Raw genomic sequence first — 24,510 nt, forward strand, 5'->3', positions numbered from 1 at the left:
GGTTTACCATTAAACAGCTCCAACTTCGAAACAAACGCTCCGATTGTTCAGTAACTATCGGGAAGATAGTTGCTTTTCTGCAAGGGCACTGGTGTTCGGTGGTCTGTAAAATAACTGCACTTATTTATGTCCGTATTTCTTCTTCATACCTGAGAAAGGTATGAAGGTTCTTTCTTAAAAAGAATCAAAAAAGCTAGAAGTTGTGCTAGATGGTTTCTGCGCGTCAAACTTATTTTGCGTCCGGAATGATGCTGTTCTCCAAAGATGATGCTTAATTTTGAGAGAAAAAAGAATTGTTCCTCAAGGAAACTTGTTTTGGTGCAAGTGATTGAAACTGGTCTTGTGCTGGTTACGATGCTGAAATCGGCAGTGTAGGGATTAAGTGAAGGGCTTCACTCTTTTGACTAAATTAAAGACAGTGTTCACGGACAGTTAATGAAATAGTTCAATGGCCAAAGCCGAGAGACTCGGATCTGCTGGTTTCTCCGGACGGACCAAACATGACCAGATTCCCGATTCGGAATCGGACTCGGACCCGGAGGAGGAACACGGGGTCAACGCCGGGGTTGGACAAGCGACTGGAGCCGTGTCGCGAACACAGGTGATCCACAGCGGTCACTTTATGGTGTCCGCGCCGCACAGCGATTCCACCCCGCGAAGGGGGAAGCGTGGGTCGCCAGCTGGCTATGACTTTGACACCGTGAACCGGACTTGGTGCCACACCTACAGCTTCGGCCCGAGAAGTTCTGGAAGTCTCAGCATCGATCCGACACTGACCCGGCTATTTGAGTGCATGACGCTTGCGTACAGGTAAGATGCTAGAGTACGTTACTTTGCGTGTTTCTGTGTAATTATGGGGTTTTAAAAGTTAATTTACGCAACAGCTCTGAAATAGGCTAAACCTAAACCTTCTTCTACCTACTGGAGAAAGCCTTATCTTATGTCATATTGTTCCGACAGCTTTGTTATTGATGTTCCTGCCTAGGTGGTAGGTTGTAATCTGACTGCCTTGAGCTTTCCCCTGCTTGGTGCAACAACACGTCTTTCGGCTTCACCCTGGGCGTGCTGATTGTTAGACCTCCATTTCCTCTACCTGCTGGATGTAGGGTCCACAGTCCAGGTGTCCTCAGGGCTGGTCCTGGAGAGTGTCTGCAGGTTTTCTAGGTCTCTGCACTGAAGTGACGGCGGATGTTGGTAAAGTGATTCAATCATAATAAAAACCTGATGGAGGTTTTGAGAGCCCAGCTGGACTGTAATCCTGTATGCACATTAATAACCTGATACAGGGATCCCTGCTGTATCCACACCTCACCTCTGACTCGCACCTTTACAGAACGTGCAGCTATATAGCTTTCTGGGTTGACTTTAGAAATTGGAGTGTGCAGTGGTATGATTCGTTGAGAATTTAGTGCATGTGTTTTTATTCAGTTACCCAGCTAGAATATCTAATTACCTGCAATCTTCTACAGTTTCTTAAAATGCACTAATACCCAGATACAGTGGATTTCAATGAAAAGCAACAGATTGTACATTTTGAGCATCGAGCCAGAAGTTTTCATCTGCGAGACAAAAAACCCCTATGCTGAATTCTGAGAGGACTGTAAAGCCCTGGAGAAGTTGCTTCTTTTTCCTATAGTGGGGGTTATTTAACTCGGGATGAGCTAATCTGAGTGTTTGAAAGGCAAATTAAACACTTAGATGTACTGTAGGCGATGTCATGAGTTTATGTTTCAAAGCAGCATTAGAATTACAGGTCTGCAGTGCTGGCTTGTCAAATGTAAAGCAATGTTCATTATATATCACGTTGCATAACTGTTTGTTCTCTCATTCTGAAATGTAATAATTCTAGTTAGTATGAATGTGGTACTGGCTGAATCACATGTTTGTTGTAGACTTAATATATTCTGTAGCACTGCATTGGTGCATAGAGTACATATTCAAAACTTTTTTTATTTGTCTGATTTATTTGTAAATGCTAGTGTACAGTCAAACAGTCTGTAATAGCATCCCTAAACAGCTCATGAGTTTCATGACCTAATGGTGAGTAAGCAGCACTGAGACTTCAGTCCTCTAAAACCGCTTTGTTTATTCTGTCATTTAAAATTGGTGGTATTCTGGCCTTGACTTGAAAGAATATCAATAGTGAAGGATTGATGTGCACAGAAGTCATTGAGAGTGCACTGCATGACCTTGCTCTAGTTTGGTAAAATGTTTGTGATTTAGAAAGCAAGAGCCTGATTCCCAGCACTGGAGTTACAGTGCCTATAATGAGTGGTCAATGACCCCCTCAGCACAATATGAGGTCTGTGTAGATTACCACACTACAGTGCTTTTAATTGTGCACTGTATTGCTCAAATACATTTTCAGCAAAGCCACCCTGTAACTCTAAAGGAGGTTATACAAATGTGCAGTGTTTTGATACAGAAAAAGTCTAAGATAAGGAATGTAGGAGGGATTTACTATTAAGAAAATTAAACAAATATCTTATTGTGTGAGTTCCAAAGCCGAAGTGATTGTGTCTCTAATCTGATTAAGTTTTATTACGTGGGGGTGGAGTGCAGGCAATCAAGTTAAGGATAACTGATTCAAAGTGCTTATTGACAGCATTCATTTACAGCCTTTTATGTGTAATAGCTGGATTGAAAGAGGAATATAAGAAAGGTAACAAACACCTGGAGCACACTGGGCCTGTCTAGCCCTCCTGGAAAGTAGTATCTAATTGATCTAAGGATCTCCATCAGTTTCTTGAAAGAAGCCAGGGTTTTCGCTCTGACCACATGCTGTAGTTACAAGACTGTGCCATAACCCATAACCCTTTGTGTTAAGACATATTTGATTTAAATACAATTCCACATCGTATCCATTCATGTTTCTGAAGTGTAGCCAGTCCGCTTGCTTTAGATGTTCTCTGTCTATCCACACCTCCATTTTCTGACGGCTTCTTCCAATTCGGGGTCGGGGGGGCCGGCAGGGAGCAGCCTGGATGGGTGGCCAGTCCTTTGCAGTGCAGACGCTCAGGCACTTGCAACAGGGCCGATTTTCCCAGAGGCCAGTTCACCTGCCAGTATGTCTCTGAAGTCTGGGTGGAAACCAGAGCACCCGGAGGAAACCCACACGCATACAGAGAGAACATTCAAACTCCACACAGATAGGACCTCAGTTCGGGAATCGGACCCAGGGCCCCAGCATTGTGAGACAGCAATGCTGACCACTGCGCCATCATGCCTCCGTATTCTCTCTATAGCATGCTGTCATTAATGATCATGTGATTATTTTGACCCTGCCAAACTAATCAGCTTTATTGTACCCGGTTATTAAATGCTGTAATACTTGGAAGAGGCGGAGAGAACTTTTTAGCTTAGCTTTAAACTTTTCAGTTGTTAGTAGCAATTTGTATGTCAACAGTCAAGTTACCAGTACTTTGAACTCTTCCTGGTAATGCAAATTGAGCGGGTATATTTAACAGTGCCTTGTGCAATGTACCAGTAACTTGGCTATTAATGTCTTATTTTTCCTCTGTCTTGCCACTTGCTGATGGAAGTGTTTTCATCAGTGTTTCATGTGCAAACCACATGCAGAAAGTCCTTTTTTTTGGCTACCTAGTAACCATCAATCTGGGAGAATTAATGCATTAAGCGTAGGAGACCAGAGCTTGTCACAGTTTTGATGAATTGTCTTGTTCTAGTTGCTGTTTTGAAAATCTAAAGTGCTGTAGAGGGTAAATTATGTCAGGTTAAACCACTTGAACGCACTATAGTGACAGATAATTTCATTGAACAGTGCTGAAGCCAAGGAGAAAAGGGTAATGCAGAATGGGCTAGGAGTCGGATCCCATAGGTTTTAGAATTGCTATCCTTTGGAGGTTTTAAATACACTGTACAGAGTTTCATGGAACGTTTAATATCGGCTGAAGACTTCCCCAGGTGATTTATGTACCTTTCTCAGCTCTTGGCTCAAAACTATTTTATGTCAGTGGATAGTTATTCTCTTGACTACTGGGATACAGAAGGCAGAATTCTGGAGAGGATAAAAAAGTGAAAGGAAGTATCTGGCCTGTACTTTTCTGTAATCCTCCTGAATGCCTGTTTTTTTTCTTTACAGTGGAAAACTTGTGTCCCCGAAGTGGAAGTCTTTCAAAGGCCTCAGGCTGCTGTGGAGGGACAAAATCCGCCTGAATAACGGAATATGGAGAGCCTGGTACATCCAGTGTATGTATTTCAGTTGGCTTTGTATTAATATTAGAAGCAAAATCATTTTCTAACTCCTTTGTCCAATTGAGGGTCACAGGGAGCTTCGGCAAGAAACAGGCCCAAGGTGGGGTACACCCTTGGTGGGACCCCAGCCTGCCACAGGGCACACACAGATGGAAACCCCCACACTCGCACCAGGGCCGGTTTTCCCAGAAGTTGATTAACACGGGGGGGGTGAACACAGGGAGACCATAAACCCATACAAACTCCACGCAGACAGCAGCCCAGGTCCAGAATGAAACACAGGGCCCTAGCGCTGCGAGGCACCAATGCTGACCACCGGCAACTGTTCTGCCTATTTGAAAAGACACAACGCAGCTAATTCAGATTTATCGTAGCGTCGTCGGCCTGCGTAGTTGAAAGCACACATGAGGCTATGACACAAGAATATTGTTCTTGGAAAAACAAAACTGAAACGTAAAACATTCAAGACACAAATCTTTGCAATGGCCAGACTGAATGGCCTAATATCTGTTATATGAAGAACTTGAGATACAGATGACGAAACTTGACATGTACTTGATGCATCTAAGAAACACTCCTTTGATCCAAATTTCTGGACACCCTTTTCCCTAGAAACTACATACCCTCCCCTTTTAAAATTTATTTTCGTACAAGCCAGGCTGTTGAACAGTAGTCAACGCAGGAGTCTGAAAGCCACTCTGCCAGCTGGTGTGATTGGTCACATGAGGTACGCTGACTTGTGGGTCACATGACTGCGTTTTGTGCCCACAATGTAGATGTGGAGAAGAGAAGGAACCCGGTCTGTGGGTTTGTGACCCCGCTGGAGGGCTCGGAAGCCGAGGCACATCGCAAACCAGAGGTACGGTCCCACCCCTTGCATTGAGGGTCAGATCGGCTTGCCCCCTGCAGGCAGGAGACATCTATATTGTTTCCCACTAGTGTTGGGCCTCCGTGTCTGTAAGCAGTTTGTCATTTGGAGGTGTCATACAGTTGCCCCAAGGCAGTGAAGTGATTCACTTGAACCAGGGTGATTGTTGACTCCCAGTCATGTCAGAATTTAATCCCTCAATTTAATTCTTTTGTTCTTCTTGCTGTTAGATCTTGGTCTTGTGCTGTTAGTAGCGTTTTGTTTTTGAATTTTATTTTAGGCTATTGTTTTAGAGGGCAGCTACTGGAAGCGCAGGATTGAAGTTGTGATTAAAGAATATCACAAATGGAGGATATACCACAAGAAAAGGGTGAGTGTGTTGCCCATCACTGCCATCTATGTTTACAGCTGGGCTATGTATTTCGGATGTATCTGTATGCTGTGACCCTTGTAACCAGTCCAGTCTATTCCTATGGGGTGTATTTTATTGTGGTAGAAAACACACTGCAAAAAATTAGCCTATCCTGAACTACACACAAACATTTTAAATCTATTTCTACTAAGTGACTGTGACTCTGATTTCCCAAATGATAGCGCTTAGGGACTGGTCAGGTAGGGCTCTCTGGTTTCTCAGCGAAACATTGACCCCAACTCTTTAGACTCAAGCTTAAGGTGATGTCAGTGAGGGATGTCTCATCTCCAATCGGCACTGAATCTCCTGTACTTCGTGAGAGCTCGTACCATGTCGGAAGATGAACAACATGACCGGTGGGCTCGTCAGTGGAGCTTGTCTGCATGTCCTCCGTTTGCCCCTTAGTGGTGTTTCTGTAATTCCAAAATAGTTTAAGGAGGACATTCAGTGAAGGCCACTGCTAGTTTGTGGCATACATTATGCACTGAGTATTATATTGAATGAATATTTACATATAGGAAATGTTTAAATCATTACTTTAGTTTGGTTGCTCATCATTTTAACATCGTTTCTAAATTACTTTAGTTCTTCATTTGAACTATTTGTACCAAAAAATAATATTTATTTTTGTGTTGAGAAAATACAGGTGTTTTTGTACGAATGTTTTAAAGCCGTCTTGAGTGAACCATTCGTGTATGTGTTTGGAGATTGTCTGCTACAGCAGTTCCTTTCCAATAGACAGCACTATAGAGTGGAAAATGTGGAAAAGAAACAAGAATACTCTGGAATTATAATATTGTCCTTTGGGTGCATCAGTAATGTTATTTTTGTTTATTTTTCTAGCTCCAAAAAAATAAAAATGGTAGACTGTCAATGTTAGACAAGGTAAGAGAGCAGAATCTTATTTGTAAGTGTAAATTTAATGAAGTTTTTTTTACTTAAGACTGTCCCTGCTATGAACCATTTTTTTTACAAAATAAGTAAGAATTACTGAGTTATGAAGAAATGGTATAAATATTATGTCTGATAATGTCCTGTATTTTTAAATAATGAGAAGTAAACTCATTTTAGTTTTTTTCTAATCCTCCAATATCTAATATTTTAGAAAGAAACATTCAGTATAACTTATCCATCTATCTGTTGTTTTGCACTGCTCATACATGTTTACTTGTTTATGTTTTGAAAAAAAATTCAGGGACTGCTGTATGTGCAAAGCAGGTTAGGAGTTCTCGACTTGTTTGGCCACTTTCCCTCTTATTTTTGAGAACAGTAAAATTAATAGGAAACCAAGAGGCTTTCCTATTAATAGTCAAGTCCATAGCATTCAGGTCTTTCAGAAAACCCCAAACCTGTGCAGAGACGTGCGTCACACTTGGTGACTCATGAAGTGAATGCTGTTATTATAATGCTGCTAATCCTTTTGTGCATCGCATTTACTGTGCCAGTACCAGCTAGGTTAGACCTTAATGTCAGCTCATCAAATCTGACCCACTTCCCAGCTGACATTCTAAAGCTGTGGGTATTTTTTTATCTAAACGTGCAGGTCAGACATAAACGTGTTGAAGATAGTAAGGCATTAATTAAGCCTTTTGAGAGGGAACGCAAATGTCATTCAGTGACGTCACTAATGGAATATTGGAACTACATCTCCTCTCGGTCACCTCTGTTTCCGAAACACCTGTATACAGTCTGTAGTAGTTCAGGAGGGTAGCTGCGTCAGCATGCGTAGGCTGCAAAGGAACAAGTAATAGGTTTATTCCATGCTGAAAAAAAGAAGAAAGAAAACACAACGTTTTGGCCGTGGAGCCTTCTTCAGTCTAGACTATCTATATTGTTGATTTATATTAAAGGTCCTCATGGTAATTTCTTTGCAAATCAAGCATTTCTTTTTCATAGCGCTTAATTCTGGCTTTTATTTCATTTAGTTTTCAAGTTCACAATTCCTAAAATCTGGACATATCACATATTGGGGATTCTAGATACATCACTATTATGATGGTTCTAAATACATATGATAAGTTTATTGAGGATATGGTATTAATTAGTATAATATAAGTGCTTACCTAACAAATGTTTGAGCAAAACCCTAATTTTTTACTGACATATTTGTTTAATTTTGGGGGTCCCTTCATTTGTTAAAATGCTTATTGACATGGGCTCTTATCTGTACCCCCACCCTGCTAAAAAAGTATGAAACTTCTCAATGATGCAGATCTCAAAGAGTAATTATACTGTATTATATAGTATCGAGTATATTTATTATATGTACAGTACGTATAATATTGCATAAAAATTAAATTAATATTATATTATTATATTACAATGATCCATTATCTAAATTATAAGTTAATATTCAAAGAATTTACCTACTGTACCTACATATCACGCTACACATAAGACAGTATCTAAATGTTTATTTCTTATCTATTGTTTCTGTAATTTCAATTCAATGGTTTTGTTTCCTGAGAAGTTTTGTTTTCCAAATTTCCCATGATGTTTAACGGCGAAACTCAGTACAAAATTTCTGGAGTCTCCACCTGAGGAGTTCCCCGGGTTATTGATGAGCTGGTGGAGCCCAGTTGCTGCCTGCCTGCTCAGTGGCACGTGAGCAGAGCCGTTTGATTTAGGTCAGGAAAAATGGCATGGTAACGTTTTCTGGGAATAAAATACACAAAGTCACTCAACTCCCCCTCTCCTCCCTCCTGGTGCCCCTTTTCAACACAATACAAAACTGTCATTTCCAGTCTTTGTTGGCAAGAAAGAAAAAAGTGATCAGTAGGTGAGAAGTAATCAAAAAATACTTCCGGTGCTATATTTATCCAGCAGTCTCAAATTGCAGCTTTAAACTAAATATATAAAGCTGGACCATGGCACCTTCAGGAGAACAGCACCAGTTCTGGCACGCTTTCTGAGAGCTGTGAGTACTCCTGTTTTCTGCTTTACAGTAACAGCTGCAGGGCACACTGGATAGGCTGTATGTGTGACGTACTGCAGAGCAGGGGCTGGGAAACTTCTGTTTCACTCCTAACTAGAAGAAGAATTTATTTGAATGTGTATTTCGAGTTTTATTGCGGTGTATAAATTGTGCGAACCACCTTGTTTTTTTCGCTTAGTAATGCAGTGCCACTTCTTTGTGCTTCTCTTAAACCCTGATTGTTGCAGTAGCTGGAACCTGTGTCCTATCTGTGTTTTGTGTATCACTCTGTCTACAGTAGCAAACATCTGGGGGACATTGGCATTGCAGTAAGGGGTGTCGCTGGAGACGAATCTTTTTCTTTGATCTGTGGATCATCAATAGTATAGTCACACTTTACTATTGTATTCGCTGGGTCTTTAAATGCCAGAATGCTCATGGATCATAGAAACAGGCAATCCAGTAAATGCTTTTGTTTAATGTAAATGGAAAGGTTCAGGTTTCCTGCCATCTTCCAGTTGAAATTATGCTTAATAGCTTGTTCCTTTTTTCTCTCTTTTTTTCTTTTTTTGGGCTTATGCAGTCTTGGGTTTGCTTTTAGCTATACATTGCATTGTAAGTTAAACATACAGTACAGTATGGACGACATGGCAAGGAGGCAGAAGCAGGGGCTGAGCAACACAAAGAGAAGCCAGAGAGAAATCGTGCAGCACGATAGTCCTTATTTAACTTAAGAACAGGCATGCAAGGTCCCCTTAAGGAGAATCTAAAGATGAATTGTAAAATAAAATGCTCCCAGGCAGGCTATAGGAATGGCTGCATATAGTGGAAGAATTACCAGTGTCAAGGGAGCTGGTGAAAGCCTGGGTGAATCCTGGGATACACTACCTGACTGACGATCAGGCAACTGTATTCTCATGGCTACCAATCAGTCAGTTCCATCTGTGCTCAGTTAGGGCAGGGTGGGACATGCCAAGCCAAGTTAAATTACTACGTCTGACATGTAACATTCCATTAACATGTAATGAAACGAGTTAAATCCAAAACCCTTCTCATCCTACAGTATATACACCTTTATAAAGAAGGGAATGTTCTTCTTTTCACTTGCAGAAATGATCTGTAACAATGATGTCTGATGCTATGATCTCTGATGCATTAAGCTTAGTGCATCCATGTGTCTCTTGAATTGGTTGTATGAAACTGGATTCTTGGCAAGAGTTTGAAAGCTGTCCACTATGGAGGATGCACAATACCTTACATCGAGCAGCAATAAATCCTGCAGCAAGCTTCTCCAACTCCACTTCCTGGTTTTTGTTCCACTTGTTAAATTACAAGTGACCTGACTGCTGGCTAATTATTTAATTGACTGCATGCACTGTTATCATGCTCTTGGGTGTTTTGTACTGTAGGTAGTCTTAAAAGTTGACATTGTGAGCAGTCTAAAATACCTTAAGAAAATACTATACAGTATATATAATAAAATGTGTTTATTTGTTAATTGGCTGCTCAAGTTTTGGAAAAAACACCAGAAGACAAGGCTCCCAGGAAATATTTTAAAGACACCTGTCCTACAAGGATTCACTGCAGTTAGTAACACTAGATGGCAGTAGTGGCTGCATCGTCTAATTACCAAATAGCATTGTAATGTAGAGTATGTGCATCATACAGTGGTATTGACATTACAGGACATGCTGATCAGAAGAATGTCAATTAAAATACACATTAATTAATGTTCATTAATTGCTGATCATCACCTTTTTTTAGCTGAGACTTGCCTTTTGTGGTAGTAAGTGGTTGTGTCAAAGGATTTTTTTCTTTGCTAAGGTTTAAAAAATGTTTTACTGGCCTTCCTCAATAGAGCAAATTTTAAAGGAGTAAGTGGACCAGTATGACCAGTAATCAGTAATCAGTAATCCTAAACCAGTATTTGCACATCCATCAGTTCCAACTCAACATTCCCTTCGTCAGTGTTTGTGAATCCTGGCTGGGCGACGTGCCTGTGATGTTCAACACAAAGCGCCGGGTGATGGAGGTTCTCCGTTGTTCATTATTTCCAAGGGGGGAGTCTACAGGAAGGGGGTGAGTAAATGGCCCCGTCAGATGTTCCCGGAGCCGGTGCGGATGCAGGAGGAGAGCCACATGTTTGATCTGGACTGCTTCCTGTCGGACATCTCGGACACCTTGTTCACCATGACGCAGAAGTCCTGCCCCTGGGCTGGGGATCGGCACGACGGTGAGTAGGAGCAGCCTCTCTTCTTCAGGGCCCATCCTCCTCTAGTATAGGACCCGATGATGAGAGAAATCAAGCAGCTGTTGTCAAGTTGCATCCAGAGAATTCACGCGAGAATGCACAAGGTTTTGAGTATAACTATTTTTGACATGAAGTTTCCCCCAATTCACCGAAATTTCCACAGAGTCCGGAGCCTTTCGTACACACATACACTCTGTGTCTTCCCCTTCTAATGATATCTGGTGATGTTTTTCCCACCCCCAGCTTATACCAGCAATGCTGACATGATCCAGCCTGGCCTGACGCCTTTGCAGCCTAACCTGGATGACTTTATGGACATTCCTGGTAGGAAAGACTGTTTTCTTCTCCTTCACTGCTTGTCAGTATCTCTGTCCCAGTTGAGTGAGGTTGTTTAAGGTGCAAACTTACCTTATATGCATATTGGGGAATAAAAAACTCAAAATTCTACACTCAGTGACCGAAAAGGGTAGAATTTCTGCCCTGAAGGTTTAGGACATGAACCTCTGTCAAATACTTATTGACAAGTTTAGCAGGATTACCAATTCGTAACCTGATCTCAACAGCTCTCCGAATCTGTCTTAAACCCACTGATTCTAGGATAGACTCCGGGTCACCTCAAGACGCACAAGAAATGAGTGCCTTTCCGATAATGGATAGATGTTACATCTATATGTATAAATTACATCAAAAATTTCCTTGGATGTGTTGGATACTTTATTATGTTACTAGTGAACAAAAATACAGTCAACACAAACTTGTCAAAAGTGCAGATTAATAATCAAACGGAACCCTAAGAATTTTCCTTACTTTTTTTCCCAGTTGTGTCATGATTAGTTTAGTAAATTTCACAGTATTCTAAACCCAGGAAGTGGTAGGGTGAGCTGTGGTGTCATCAGACACTCAGTTATACAGTGATCCCAGTTGATTAATGATGTGTCATTAGTGCAAGATCTTGCAGAGAGCTGTCTGAACTGTTGAACTTGAAATAGCATGTCAAAGGCAGTATTGGTGCAAAAAGAAATTATGCTTTTATGATTTCCAGTTCGTAAAGAGCTCTTGGTTTGAGGACAAAAAAACATTTGGTACAATTCAAAAACTTCCACACAGAAGTATTTATGAACTGAAAAACCATAGTGCAGCTATTATCTAATTAGTAGGTAGTAATCTATTTATCCCACTCTACCCATCTACCATTCAAAATAATCTACGCATGGTGAAGGATTAATACTTCAAAACTTCATAATGCAGGGTAAATTATGGTACAAGAAAGAAAACAAAAGAGGATGCCCAGAAATATTGCACATTGGAAATGATGGGAAATGACTACTGAGGAGCCTTTTTAAGGAGTTGGGGAAGAAATGGAGGGCTCATATGGAAAGATAACCACACAGGCCTGCAGTGGCACATGCAGGGACACTGCAGGTCTGCGTTCAAGAGACCCGGCCTGAGAGCTGTGTGAAGACATGTGACAACAGAGTATGGAGCAAAGCTGCAACTTCTCTCTCTCTCACAGTGTTCTCCTCAGGAAACCCTGTCTGGTACATAGTACTTTCATTCTCTTCAAGTGAGAAGTACCATGCATAAAGAATTGTGTGAAATCAGCCTAGCTTGCTGCTGTCGCTCTGAGACAGTGTTTAGCTCTTTATCTGAAGGTAAGACTGGGTTTCCTTGGTGCTATTCTGGTTTTATGGATCTCCTCTTTGTGTATGTTTTTCCTTGAAGTCTAGTGGAGCTGCAGGGTATGTTTACCTCTTGCAGAAATGTAGTCTCTATTTGGAAATACACCTCTCTCTGAGGGTGTTGCTGTCCATTTAAAGTACTCATGGCTTCCAAAAAAATATTGTGCCTTATGAAGTACCACTTCTTGGAAAGTTTTCCCTGAGATAAGAGAAGTATATCTGTGCTGGACTCTGGGAAATGACCTACTGACAGTGCCGTAACATCTGTCAGTAAAAAAAGAAGCAACTCTTTATGTTGGTTGTTTGTTTGCTTAATAGTTTGTTTTCAACCTGTTGATCTGCTGTTTATCAATAAGAAAATATTTGGTCACATTGTCTCATTAACAGTGCATTTCTGGGAGGTGGTTCTTTTGCAGATAAGAAAGGTTTCTCTACTGAAGAAAGACATGAAGTATTGTTACAGACCCATATAGACACAGCGTGTCAATTTTTTCTCTGCTCTCCTTCCTGTCTCTGTCTTGATCTGATCTTATATGGTGTCTTTCTGTACTGTCGATTGACACTTAATCATTTGCCCAAAATTTAATTAACTGAGGTAAACCAGAAGATTCTTTTCATCAGTGTTTCTCACTGCCAGCACAGCTAAGCAAACCTCCCTTGGTTTGCAGCTCTAGGAATTGGAAATAATGGCACTAGATGGGCAATACTCATTGTGTCTACATTCTTAAGGATGACTTGCAATGGCTTCATTGGCACAAGCAGTGCATTAAAGCTTCTCAGAAATGAAGCCAATATAGTTAGAAAGAATGAGAAATCACACTTCTGTTTGCATTCAGTTATAGAAAAATCACTGGACCTTCCTTTATTATCCAAAGTCCTTTCCAAGTTGGGTTCTCTGGACCACTCTGGTTCCGCGGCCCCAGCCTCACACGGGATGTGAATTGAGAATTTCCTCATCGGATGAGTGATCAGGGCTCTGGACTCTCAGCTCTGTGTGGCTGGTGAGCTCCGGAGAGTTTTAGTAATCCCTCAAAGGCTGTTTGTGAAAAGATTCCTTAAACCTACATGAGGGAACAGTGCAGGGTGGCCAAGCATTGCAATCTTCAATACAATTTGTATAGATGGTGACGGTTATTGTGAATTTCCTTTCCTCCCTCGCTAATGTGAAACTTTTGTATTATTGATTATTTTCAGACAAAGCAGTCTGTAAACAAAGACTAAGATCCTGTTTCGCTCGGTCTGGCAACCCTACATATTGCCTTGAATGGACCAAGTGAAGTGTGAACGTGATCTGCTGAGCAGTGAGGTTGCTGGTGCAGATTGGCACCCCAGGAGTGAACAGAGTGGGTCCCCACCTGTTAGTAAAGTGCTCTGGAGTCCTTTGAGATGAAAACTTACAGTACTTGAAGTTGCCATTACTGAATTCTGAACAGTGATATACTGTTAGATACTCCTTCCATGTAGGATTATATATGAAACTTTTTTTTTGGTTTACCAAGTTTGATTTAAATATTTTACTGCACTGCACTCAAGAGTTGAAAAGTAAAGCCGTGGGTGGCGTTAAATGCTGTACTGGAAAATGCGCATGGGAATCCCCCCTCCTAGAGACTACAGGGGACACTTTCAGGTACAGAAGGTCAAGAAACCCCATGTAGCTCTACAACATGTCCTGGTCATTACTTTTACCTCCGTCAGTTCCATCTCAATGAAGTGTTATGAGTTGCTCAGACACATCAAGTAACTGGAGGAATCTGACTGTAACGGCTGCCCCCCTAAGAGAGCTACAGATCCTAAAGGCACCAGTGGGTAGTATTGATGTGTCGAGAAGCTGGTGGAATATTTCTGTGCAGCTTTTCTAATGGGTCCTAGAGCCGCAGTTAATGATGCCCGTACGGGAAGCTGCGGGGTGCCGGCAGGGGTCAGCGGGTGGCCAGACCGCGCTGGAATGCAGAAGTGGAACTGGATGTGGTTGACCACACACCTCATGTCTCGGGAGCTTTGGTTAGCAGGGAGGACCAGTGTAGAAAGGGAAGGGGACTTCTGTATTGAGGTCTCTGCAGTGTTCCTAATAAAGATTTGAGATCACTGTAGTTCAGTGGGTCAAAGTTGTTGTTTTTTTTATTTTGGGGGTGACTACAGGGTCAGTAACTCTTGCGTGACACTGGAAATAGTGACTCTGCCTTTCTCTCAGCCCTGTCATAAGGCAAAGGCCAGTCTTCTTAGAAGGCACACATTTTCCAGAACATTATTTCTCACTTTTAGAAAATGTTGAATTTTTGTGGTATGCTACAAAGGTGTCACACAAGATAATGTGTGTCAAGAGGAAGCAGGAAAATGTGTTGCCAACTACAGAATGTCTTTAATTTGTTTTCTTTATACTAGTATTACTGCAGTTACTAATAATCTGAGGAAGAGGTTGCATATAATTTAAAAATATACAACTTTAAATTCTTTTCTCACCTTTTTGAGAGCATCTCTTTATTTTTTTTTGTGTACCCACCCAAATCAAGTTGGCTGGGTCTTCTGCCCCCTTGTGTGCTAGGTACCCTCCTGCTACCTTTTCAGGGCTCTGAGCACTTGTCAGTCCTGCTCCTTGGCCTGCCATCAACAACATGCTGCAGAGCCTGGTCACGAGGCAAGGTTCACTGCCTTTGCATGTGGTACTACTTTCGTATCCTTTAAATAGCGTTCATTCAGAAATAAAGGGACCTGCTTCCTATAGCTACTGTATGATGCGTTGTACCTAAGCTTGAAAAATCTCTTCTTCAGATCTCAATTATATGCTTTTGAGTTTTTGCCAATCCGTGTATGCTTACTTCATTCTATACTGATGTCTGCACTGGGCCTGCATAGTAGGCCCTCCCATGCTATTGGCTCTGCTCTGTTTTCTGTCATGTTTCGGACAGTCAAACAATGTGTCCCATGCCGTTTGCTCACGTTGTGATGATGTAGGGGGGATGGAATGAAATCTGACAAAAGTGGAAAATTGAACAGATTTGTGTCCTTTGGCAATGGGTTAATATGTAGAACATACAGTATAATGCTCAGGTTTACTGGATCAGTTGTTTATTTCTTTTGCATTTGCCATCAGCTGAGATGTTTAGCGGAAGAAGTACAGTATGTTTGTTAGACGCCACAATGTTGTTTAAAAGAATATCTTGTTTATGGCTTGTATTAACTGCAGTTCCCAGAAGATGGGTTGTGTAATGTCTTATTTGTAAAAATCCCCAACAACACTGAACTGTGTAACATAGATATGGTTGGTTAATGTTGTTTAACACATAGAGTGCTTCTAAAGTCAGTTGCTTCACACCAATGCTGTGAAACCTGTGTACTGTACATCAGTGAATTCTGGCACTTATATGGTAGCTGAGCGTGTGGGATCTGCACACTTTAACTCCCATGTTGCAGCAAATGGAAATGTTTGCTGTCTCTTCTCAACATAGCTCCACTGGGCAATTTCCCATGTACTGTATGGTTGTTGTGAATGGGCCAACTTGACAAACCTATTTTGGTGTCTTCAGCTATTTGATATCAATCATATTGCTGTTTGCACAGAATTCATATTATTATTTGCACGTGATTTGAATGGTTTTATTTCTGATATGATGGTTATTATCATTCTTTGCTCTGTACACTTTTAATATGAAGGATATTGAGTTGAGGGGGGGGAAAGGATCCCAAGTAGTGGAAATTTAGCTTTACTCCCAGAGATGAAATTCTGTGAGAGTGACAGTTCGTGCACTTCTTAGGCTTGTAATGCATGTCTTGGCAAATATACCTCCTGGTTAAAAAGTCTATTCAATGAGCTGTCATGCTTATGTTGGGAATGGCCGTACCTCCTGTGCCAACAATAGTGGACTGGGACTTGTTTGTGCCACTCTCTGTGCCAGCATGCCCTGTCAGTCCTACATGTGCTTTTTCACTTTGCTATCTTGATGTGTTATATCCAAAGTTTCAGGAATCGTAGAATTAAACTCAATTTATAGATGGAAGGGGAAATTAGTACTATTTTGCTTCTGGTAATTTCTAGAAAGAATGTTAGTGGGACACAAACTAATACATTCTGAAAGACTGATTCATTCCTGTTAATGGGCATTATTTATTAAATACATTTTACTTCATTTATTTTTATGTTGTTGTAAGCAATGAAAAATTTACTTAAGCAAAAATGAAAAATCACAAGACCGGAGATTTCTTCAGAAATCTAAAAAACGAAGCATGACATTTAACACATTTAGTTTCTTGCCACCCAGTCAGGGCTTGAAATTGACACGAGAAAATTGATTTGCCAAGCCTTGCAAATGTGGGCTGAAATTTCCACTTCCCTTTTTCAAAGACATCCTGATGAAAACGCCCTCCACCCTAAGTAGAGATTAACTAAACGTCTTTTAATATTAGTCCATCATACCAGAAGATTTCAACTCTAATCCTGAAAGACCTATTTGCCTTCTAGCTTTTGTTATGGTGAAGCTCAAACAACATCAAAACTGGCAACTGAGGCAGTGAACCAGATCTTTTTGATTATTTTCATCTAAAACACGATTAAGATGTGCACTTGAGAGCTCAGCTGGAGCAAGAGCCATGAGGCATTAAAATTATAGAATACTTTTCAACCTCGGATTTACCGGGATAGTAAGCTAAATCATATAGTAAAACTAAATGATCTTCCCCGCGAGCTTGTTTAACACAAAATATAGCCATGTCGCCATGTTTCTGAGTTAGGTGTAAACAGAAATTCCTTTAACCAAATGCATGTGGTTTGGTTGTTCCAGATATCTTCATGAGCTATCGCAGTCAGCCAGTAGAGCAGACTGGCTTTTCAGAGTCTGAGTATTTCGGGAGTGTGGCAGGCAGCATGTTCTCCTCAGGACCAGCCTTGGGGACAGCAGAGCCTCTGTTGCCCGGAAACAACCAGCTAGTGCAGGTCAGTACGTCGCCTTGGATATCAGTGCAGTCCCTTGACCTGTGAGTGTGTTCTGCAAAGACGGAGCACTGTGTAAAACTAAGAAATTGATTTTGAACTTTGGTATAATTTCTCACAGGCGAATGTTGTACCAGAAGAAAGACTGATTCTCCCTCCCTCTTCCAACGTTCTCTCGGACACGGGTTACCACAGGCAATCTTTGTCGCCCAAGGTGCCGTACAACCACAGCGGCATGACCTCTGACCCTAAATACAAAGCAGAGGTAGACTACAACCGCCAGTCGGAATATCACCCCCCTGAGTTGTCAGCAGCGACATCACCATATGGGAACAAACATTATACGAGCACCACAACAGCTGTTCCCCCAAGTATGGGCTCCCTCATTCAGGATACCATGCCCTATGGCTCATTTTCTGCACCATGCCAGAAGTACCGATACAGCTCTCCTATCACATCCTCAGTTATCACTCACACAGGCTCGATGTCCACTGTCTTGCCAGAGGATACCCCAGGACATGTGTACCCAGCCCCGGAGATGTTCTCTCAAGTGCCTGTGAGTTACCCTCCCCTTTTCGGCACCCAGACAACAGTTCCTTCTCTGGCCATGCACCATAACTTCTCTGTACCTCAAAGGATGGCAGTAGGCTGTGGGGGGACTTCAGCAGGCAAATCCAAGATTCCTGTGCCACCTGCTTCCCCTCTGCAGAGCAGCTGCTTGGCAAAGCTGCTTTCAACAGGCACACAAGAGTGTAAGTTAGCAAATGAACATGTCATTCAGTGGATTTGGTATTCCATCTAACTTTGACCCGCGTTTAAGTACCTCGTTCCCTCTTTCTAGGTAAACCAACAGTGGGATTTGAGCTTCCCAGGGGGGAAGTTAAGTGTAAAATGTCTACATCCCCCAGCTCTCCAGTAAGATTCTTGTTTTTGATTGTTACTGTATTTATCATGACTTTCAATCGGCATGCTTTTGTGAAGACCGCAAGACTGAGATGCATTCACAATCTCTTTTGCCCTGAGTAGTGCAGGAATCTGTAACTTTATAAAACATTTTGTGACGGGCTGAACCATTTGTGGGTCATAGTGAAAGTGGATTTAAAAAAAATCGGCAAAAAACGTTGACACACAAAAGGAAACATGCACCTAAAATTATAGCGTGCAACTCTAGCTCATCTACTAAAACTGCATAGACCCTTTATGAAAAGAAGGAAGTTCCCAGTACTTCTACATTCTTGATGAGCAATCATCCAATCAAATGGGAACATAGATTTAGGAATGTTTTAGATTAACATCTTTGAAAGATCAGCTGATCATTGACAGAAATCTTAAACATTTACTCTGTTTTTTCCTTCTTCAGCCAATTGGTGGTGTATATTCTTCATGTGGAACAAACATGAGAACATCCCCCTCTCTGATGGGTGCACCAGCCGTGATGCAGCAAAGTCTGTCTCAGGCCCTTGAGATCCCACTGCTACCAGCACTGCACAGCCACATGCCACAGTTCTCACCTGGAATTCAGAATGCCAGCTCCTCTCAAAGTTCCACTGTATCGGCTCTACTGATGCAGAACAACATGCCCACATCCACACCTCTCCTGGTACCCAAGACTGAAAAGCTGTCACCTATCCAGATATATAATGAGAAAACTGCTTTAACAGGTCTGTTTCAGAGCAAACTGTTAAATTAACACTTGTGTGATTTAAAGTGTAAGGTGTCTATGTGTCTATAAAACAGTAGAACCAAAAAAGACCAATTTTATTCATGTGATGTTAGTTTTATTTAAACCAGTTTGGTATAATGCTTACTGAATTCACACTGTTGTAGTATTGCAACTTATTTTCCAAATATGTTAAATTTATATAATTCCTGTTTTCCTCAGATCATTTCTCATTCATATTAAATTAAATGAAATTTATATTGCATTACTATTTGTGAATTTATAGCTAAGCATAAAATAAGCATATTAAACCCACTGGGTTTTGGAATACATATTTGCCTGTTGCTTTAAATGTAAATACTTAATTGAAAAAAATAAAATTAAAAGCACTCATGCAAACGGGTGAGTGAAGCTATTGTAGCCAATAGCTGTTCATGGTGTGTTATCCTAATAATTCCCCATTTTAATTTCCCATTTTTGACTTGTGCTCAATCTCAGCAATGTCTTTATCTATTTCTAGTGAATTTCAGGAGGAACTCAGGCCAGATATCCCCAACAAACCCTCCTGAGAAAAGCCCCAGTCCGCAGTCTCCACACTCCAACCCTAGTCAAACCAGGCCTGAGCAGAACAAGGTAAAACCATTTCAACTGCAGAGAAGAAAATGGAAATTTGTCATTAATTTAGGAATTTTGGCCCTACCTTTTTTTTAATTTAATTAAGGAAGGCCTTAAATTTTCCTTCACTCTCAACGTTTTGAAATGAACAATCAATAGTCATGATCACCAGCTGCTATTTCACTCATGACTGGCTTCCCATTCTTCCAGTTTTGATGTGTTGTACATGTCTGGATAATCCTTAATCTACCTCAGAAATATTGAAATGCTGGATTCTTTAAAAATGAAATTGAAAACGACTTTTTTGCAATACTATATGATTGAATTAATTAGTGTTTTTGTTTTGAACACAACTCAGACAAGAAGGCTGCTACAACACTGTAAACAAAATTGCATATTTGTTTTGTGGCTGCAGAGACAGATGTTTTCACTCTCACCCTTCTCTTCCAGATTGAAACGAGAAGAATCACGCATATTTCTGCAGAACAGAAAAGACGTTTCAACATCAAATTGGGATTTGACACATTGCATAGTCTAGTGACAACACTAAGCTCCCAACCTAGTATCAAAGTAAGCACCAACATCTTCACCGAGGGCTTAAGACTCTTCATATAATATATGTATGTATAGAAATATTTTCCTTTTGCATCATCTTCCTGAAATGCAGTATGATGATTACTTTTGGGGAAAAATGCCTAACTATTTATGTAAGGGGTAAATTCAGTAGGTTCTGTACAGATCTAAGAAGTAATATCCCAAAAACATCATTTGAGTAAAAAAAGTGTGATGAATCCAATCATCAAACACTAGATAAAAAAACTTATCTAATCCAGTAATTTTATTAATTCTATAGTGGACAGCAGATATTTTGCAGATCTATGAGAAAATGACATTGTTTAAGAATAATGTAGATGCACTTTACTCATTTAGTCTCCAGCATTTGGTGAATGATTGAAGCTGCCAGCATTTTCTCTTGCTTCAGGATTTGTTAGCCATGTGTCCCTTCACACTTACAGTACATCAACATTTTGATGTGGACACGGTCACCTTCTATCATTGTTTTCAGTCTTTTTGCCTGGTTGACACCCTTTTTCAAATACTTTCCATGTGGAGCGCTCTTCACATGGGGAAAAATGAGATGACTACAGCAAGACGGGAGCTCTTGCATAATCCCGATATCTGCCGTGCAAACATGGTGAAGCAATGACCAGCGAACACAAATGAAACCTCAGCCTTTCCCTGAACTTTTCCTCACTGTGCGTGTTTCTTAATTAATTGGGCCCCCAGATCAGCAAAGCTACGACCCTGCAGAAGACAGCGGAGTACATCAGCAAGATGCAGCAGGAGAGAGCCCAGCTGCACGAGGAGGCCCAGCGGTTGCGTGAGGAGGTGGTGGCGCTCAACTGCGCGATCAAGTGAGTGCCATCTGGGCCACCGTGCAATACCAGCCCATCGTCCAGCAATGTGCAGTGTTTGTGGTTGGCAGCAGCACTGTCCGTTTTCTCTCCTGCAGCGAGTGCCAACAGCAGCTTCCTGCCACCGGGGTGCCCATAACCCGGCAGCGGTTTGACCACATGAGAGAGATGTTCCGGGACTACGTCCGGGCGCAGACCCTGCAGAACTGGAAGTTTTGGATTGTATCCCTGAATTGGTTTCCTCTTCCACTGCACGCTAATTAAAAGTGCAAGGAACACACCAGGAACCCTCAGAGAGGACAAGGATTTTATCTCCCTGTCCAAAATAGAAATTCAATGAATGGTATCCCATTAATTTAAGTTGCACGTTTTTCTTGAACAGTTTGCCTTGGGCAGTTTCACAGTGTCCAGTAAAAAGCCTTGCTTCTAACATTTTCAATGATATGTATGTAATATAATTTAAAAGTTATATAACTTTTTTATATTGTGCTTTTGAAAGCAGCCACCTCAAGGTACTTTACAAAATTTCTTGTAACAATGTCACTTGACCTTGCTGTGGCCTTTGTTAGATGTTTTGTGAGGCAGTGATTTTTTTTTGTTAAGTCCTACAGAGAAAGAGAGTTGTCTCCCTATATTTAGTTATACAGTGAAGGAATTATCACGTTATTGTTAGGTTGTAAGAACACATTTCCTAAAAATAACACGTCTTACAAAAGACACTTACAGTAGGAATCCGAGATTGTTTTTGCCAAAGTTTTCTAGTGTCTTAAGTGAGATCACTTTCCTTAAGTCAAATTTTAATATAGTTCAGTATCATCATTGAGCCTCTGTTTGAAACCTACAATGGGATGGTTTCTACTGCCAGTGTAGAGGATCTGTGTCGCACAACCTTGTCCTGGCTGGATCAGTACTGTTCCCTTCCTGCTCTCAGACCTAGTAAGTATTTTAAGCTGGACAATCAGCTTACATCCATCCATCCTTCAGTCCGGTTTCTAACTGTTTCATCCACTTCAGGAGTCGCTGGGGAGACAGAGACCGTCCTGGCAAGCAATGGGCGCAAGGACAGGACACCAGTCCGTTGCAGAATTTTCTGACATATTTAAGAAAAACAAAGGAGGGATGAATTGTCATTCTTCTCTTTTGTACACTTTATTATGTGGTTTTACCACTACTTCAGATCTTTGTAGTCTGATGGTTTAATACTGTATATAAATTACTGGTCTTGTGAAAGATATTAAGCCACAGAAAAATACAAAATGGGAAACGGTAATTTAGAAAAAGATACTGCTGCACTAGAATCGGTTCAGAGAAGAGCAACCACCTGTGTTCTGGGAATGTCATATGCTGACTGAAGGAACTGAGCCTTCACAGTCTTGAACAAAGAAGACTACATATTCAAAATCATCAAAGACCCTGATAAAGTCAATTCACAATAATTTTCCTTTTTATTTGGAACCTGTTTTGTTAGTCTCAGGTTTTGGAAATTCAGATAATTAGAATAACATCAAAATAGAATAAAAAAAGATAAGTACCACCATTTTAATGTCCATACAGTTCTTAGTGTTGGTGTGCCTCTCTAAATCATCCCTTTGTGCTTTTGCATATCTGTACTGGACTGGTGTCCTGGTGTAGTTCTGGATCACACCTGCTGCATCTGGGATAGGTCTTCCTGATAATGGATTGACAGAGTCATTTCAATAATAAATGTGTTGCCATAGGTTACTATTTAGTAGATAAATGAAAGAAAAACATGACTTTATTACAGCTAAGTGCAATATAGACAATTATTAACTTTATTGTGGATATGAGAAGCTGTTTTGTGTGTTATCAGTAGAGGTATCCTTCTTTATTACCTTGTAATAATTGTTACTTTCTGGTTGTAATATTCTTTATTACTCTTGTAAAGGGTATTTATGAAAAAAGAGTCATTGTGCAAAACCTGAAGGAATTTGTTTTCACAACAGCAAAACAAGTGAATGTTACACATGAATCTGTAGCTCTTTAATTAAGAAGAGTAGGCTCTTTTGTCATAAATTTGCAAAATAATCCTCTGCTTACCTTACAGATACTTTAGTTTTTTTCTCTGAAGATCAGTGCAGCCAAAAGTTTTGATCTTTGTTTTAAAGTGTGCAGAACGGATCAAAGAATTCAGCAGGTCTGAAAAGCTGGATTGTGAGATGTGGGATTGTCGTTTATTTGACCGTGTTGATGTTCTGTTATTCCCAGCTGTCCTAAGATCCCTCCGTCACCTCTGCACATCCACGTCCATCCTGACTGACCCCACGCTCGTCCCGGAGCAGGCCACACAGGCCGTGAACCAGACCGGCCCTGGCAACAGTTACCCTTAGCAACAGCAGCCCTGGATTTCGTACCAGGGCATCTGACTGCAGCACTGTGCTGTTCTCGCCAAACTGGAGCTTGATGTTTTGTGTTATGTGCCTGATGAAAAAGGCACAATCATTTATTGTCAAATACTTGTGTGGATTTGATGCGGAAGTCTGGACTCTAAAGCTTGCTTACTCTGTGAAACTGCATTGATGGTGCACCAACCTGAACTGCGAAACATCGTTCCGGACCATGTCGTCACATCTGTCAGCATGTGATCGTTTTCACCTTCTGCTATTTAACACTGAAGAACTAGCAGCAAGTGCATTGAAATCAGTTACTACACTGAACATCCCACAAACCTTATGAAGGAGAAAACTCCAAAGCCACATAACTGCCTACCAATTCTTTTTCTAACTTTTGGAAAGATTAGTTAACATCCATGTACAATTGTAATGAAATTAAGGACTAATATGTTTGCTATTAAGCAATGACTGTAATACTACTGATTTGCATCTTCTTTCATTTGCATGAGCTTGTTCCTGCATTTACAGAAATTACACATTTCTGCAGAGACAATCTGTAATAAAATGGAAACTGTCCAAACTTTTCCTAGGATTTTTACAACCGTTCTGCTCCAGTCGTGAAAATAGAAGCTTAACCCCTGCAAAGGGGCACAAGCCTAAAACCCTAGGAAGTGTTGGCTTTGGGTTTGGGTGTCTGGAACACTGTATTATGAGTTGGGTTTAATGTGTGCAGGGCTGGGAATAAACTGCAGTTTCACAGTCCTCAGCATTTTTCTTCAGGACTGCAAAGTCTGTATCTTGTAAGTTATCAGATCAGTGTTGCAATTTTCTTAACTGAACTTTTTTTTTAAATAATCAATGGAAATATTGGGACTAAGAAGGGCATACATAGGAGTATCATGTTTCAGTTCTGGACAAGACGTAAATGGTAAGAAAGAACAGGGATTGCTGCCTGGGTCAGTAGAATGTTTGCTGTTTTATTTCTGCAGGTAAAAAAGGTAATATTTTTTTCCAAGTATTTCGAGCAAGTCCTTCAGGTGTTTCTGAAGTCAATAGAATGTCTTACTGTAGCATACTAGTTCTGTGATTTTTTTTTCTCTTGATCCTTTGAGAGATGTATTTATTGAACTTTGTGAGTCATTAAAGTGATTTGTATAGTCTTTCAAATTGCTGTTGGGAGCTCCAGCCAGTGCCCTGCACGTACAG

The 24,510-nt window shown here is 40.9% G+C and overlaps 1 protein-coding gene across 3 annotated transcripts; it reads left to right on the top strand.

Annotated features, from left to right (window-relative positions):
* Nucleotides 1-23,884, top strand: LOC102687311 (carbohydrate-responsive element-binding protein). Of its 3 annotated transcripts, XM_069184279.1 has the most exons (18): nt 1-810; nt 4,103-4,209; nt 4,992-5,074; nt 5,364-5,453; nt 6,339-6,380; nt 10,468-10,642; nt 10,904-10,984; nt 17,115-17,266; nt 17,385-17,634; nt 17,767-18,015; nt 18,105-18,178; nt 18,624-18,924; nt 19,444-19,556; nt 19,989-20,108; nt 20,826-20,953; nt 21,052-21,175; nt 21,760-21,889; nt 23,180-23,884. In XM_069184279.1, the coding sequence occupies exons 1-18, from the start codon at nt 449-451 to the stop codon at nt 23,299-23,301; spliced, it is 2,703 nt and encodes a 900-aa protein (XP_069040380.1). In that variant the 5' UTR covers nt 1-448; the 3' UTR covers nt 23,302-23,884. The 3 variants fall into 3 exon arrangements, with proteins under 3 accessions (XP_069040380.1, XP_015223328.2, XP_069040379.1); XM_015367842.2 differs by having other exon boundaries at nt 2-810; nt 17,385-18,015; XM_069184278.1 differs by lacking the exon at nt 6,339-6,380 and having other exon boundaries at nt 2-810; nt 17,385-18,015.
* Nucleotides 23,885-24,510: the final 626 nt, after the last annotated feature.

This window comes from Lepisosteus oculatus, chromosome 26 (assembly GCF_040954835.1).
Source record: "Lepisosteus oculatus isolate fLepOcu1 chromosome 26, fLepOcu1.hap2, whole genome shotgun sequence".
Lineage (NCBI taxonomy): Eukaryota > Metazoa > Chordata > Actinopteri > Semionotiformes > Lepisosteidae > Lepisosteus > Lepisosteus oculatus.

Bases quoted from the DNA above. Each gene is read 5' to 3' on its own strand.
- LOC102687311 (XM_015367842.2), top strand. From the start codon at position 449: ATGGCCAAAGCCGAGAGACTCGGATCTGCTGGTTTCTCCGGACGGACC. The intron at 5,075-5,363 runs GTACGGTCCCAC...ATTTTATTTTAG, and splicing joins AGGCACATCGCAAACCAGAG to GCTATTGTTTTAGAGGGCAG. The intron at 10,643-10,903 runs GTGAGTAGGAGC...TCCCACCCCCAG, and splicing joins GGCTGGGGATCGGCACGACG to CTTATACCAGCAATGCTGAC.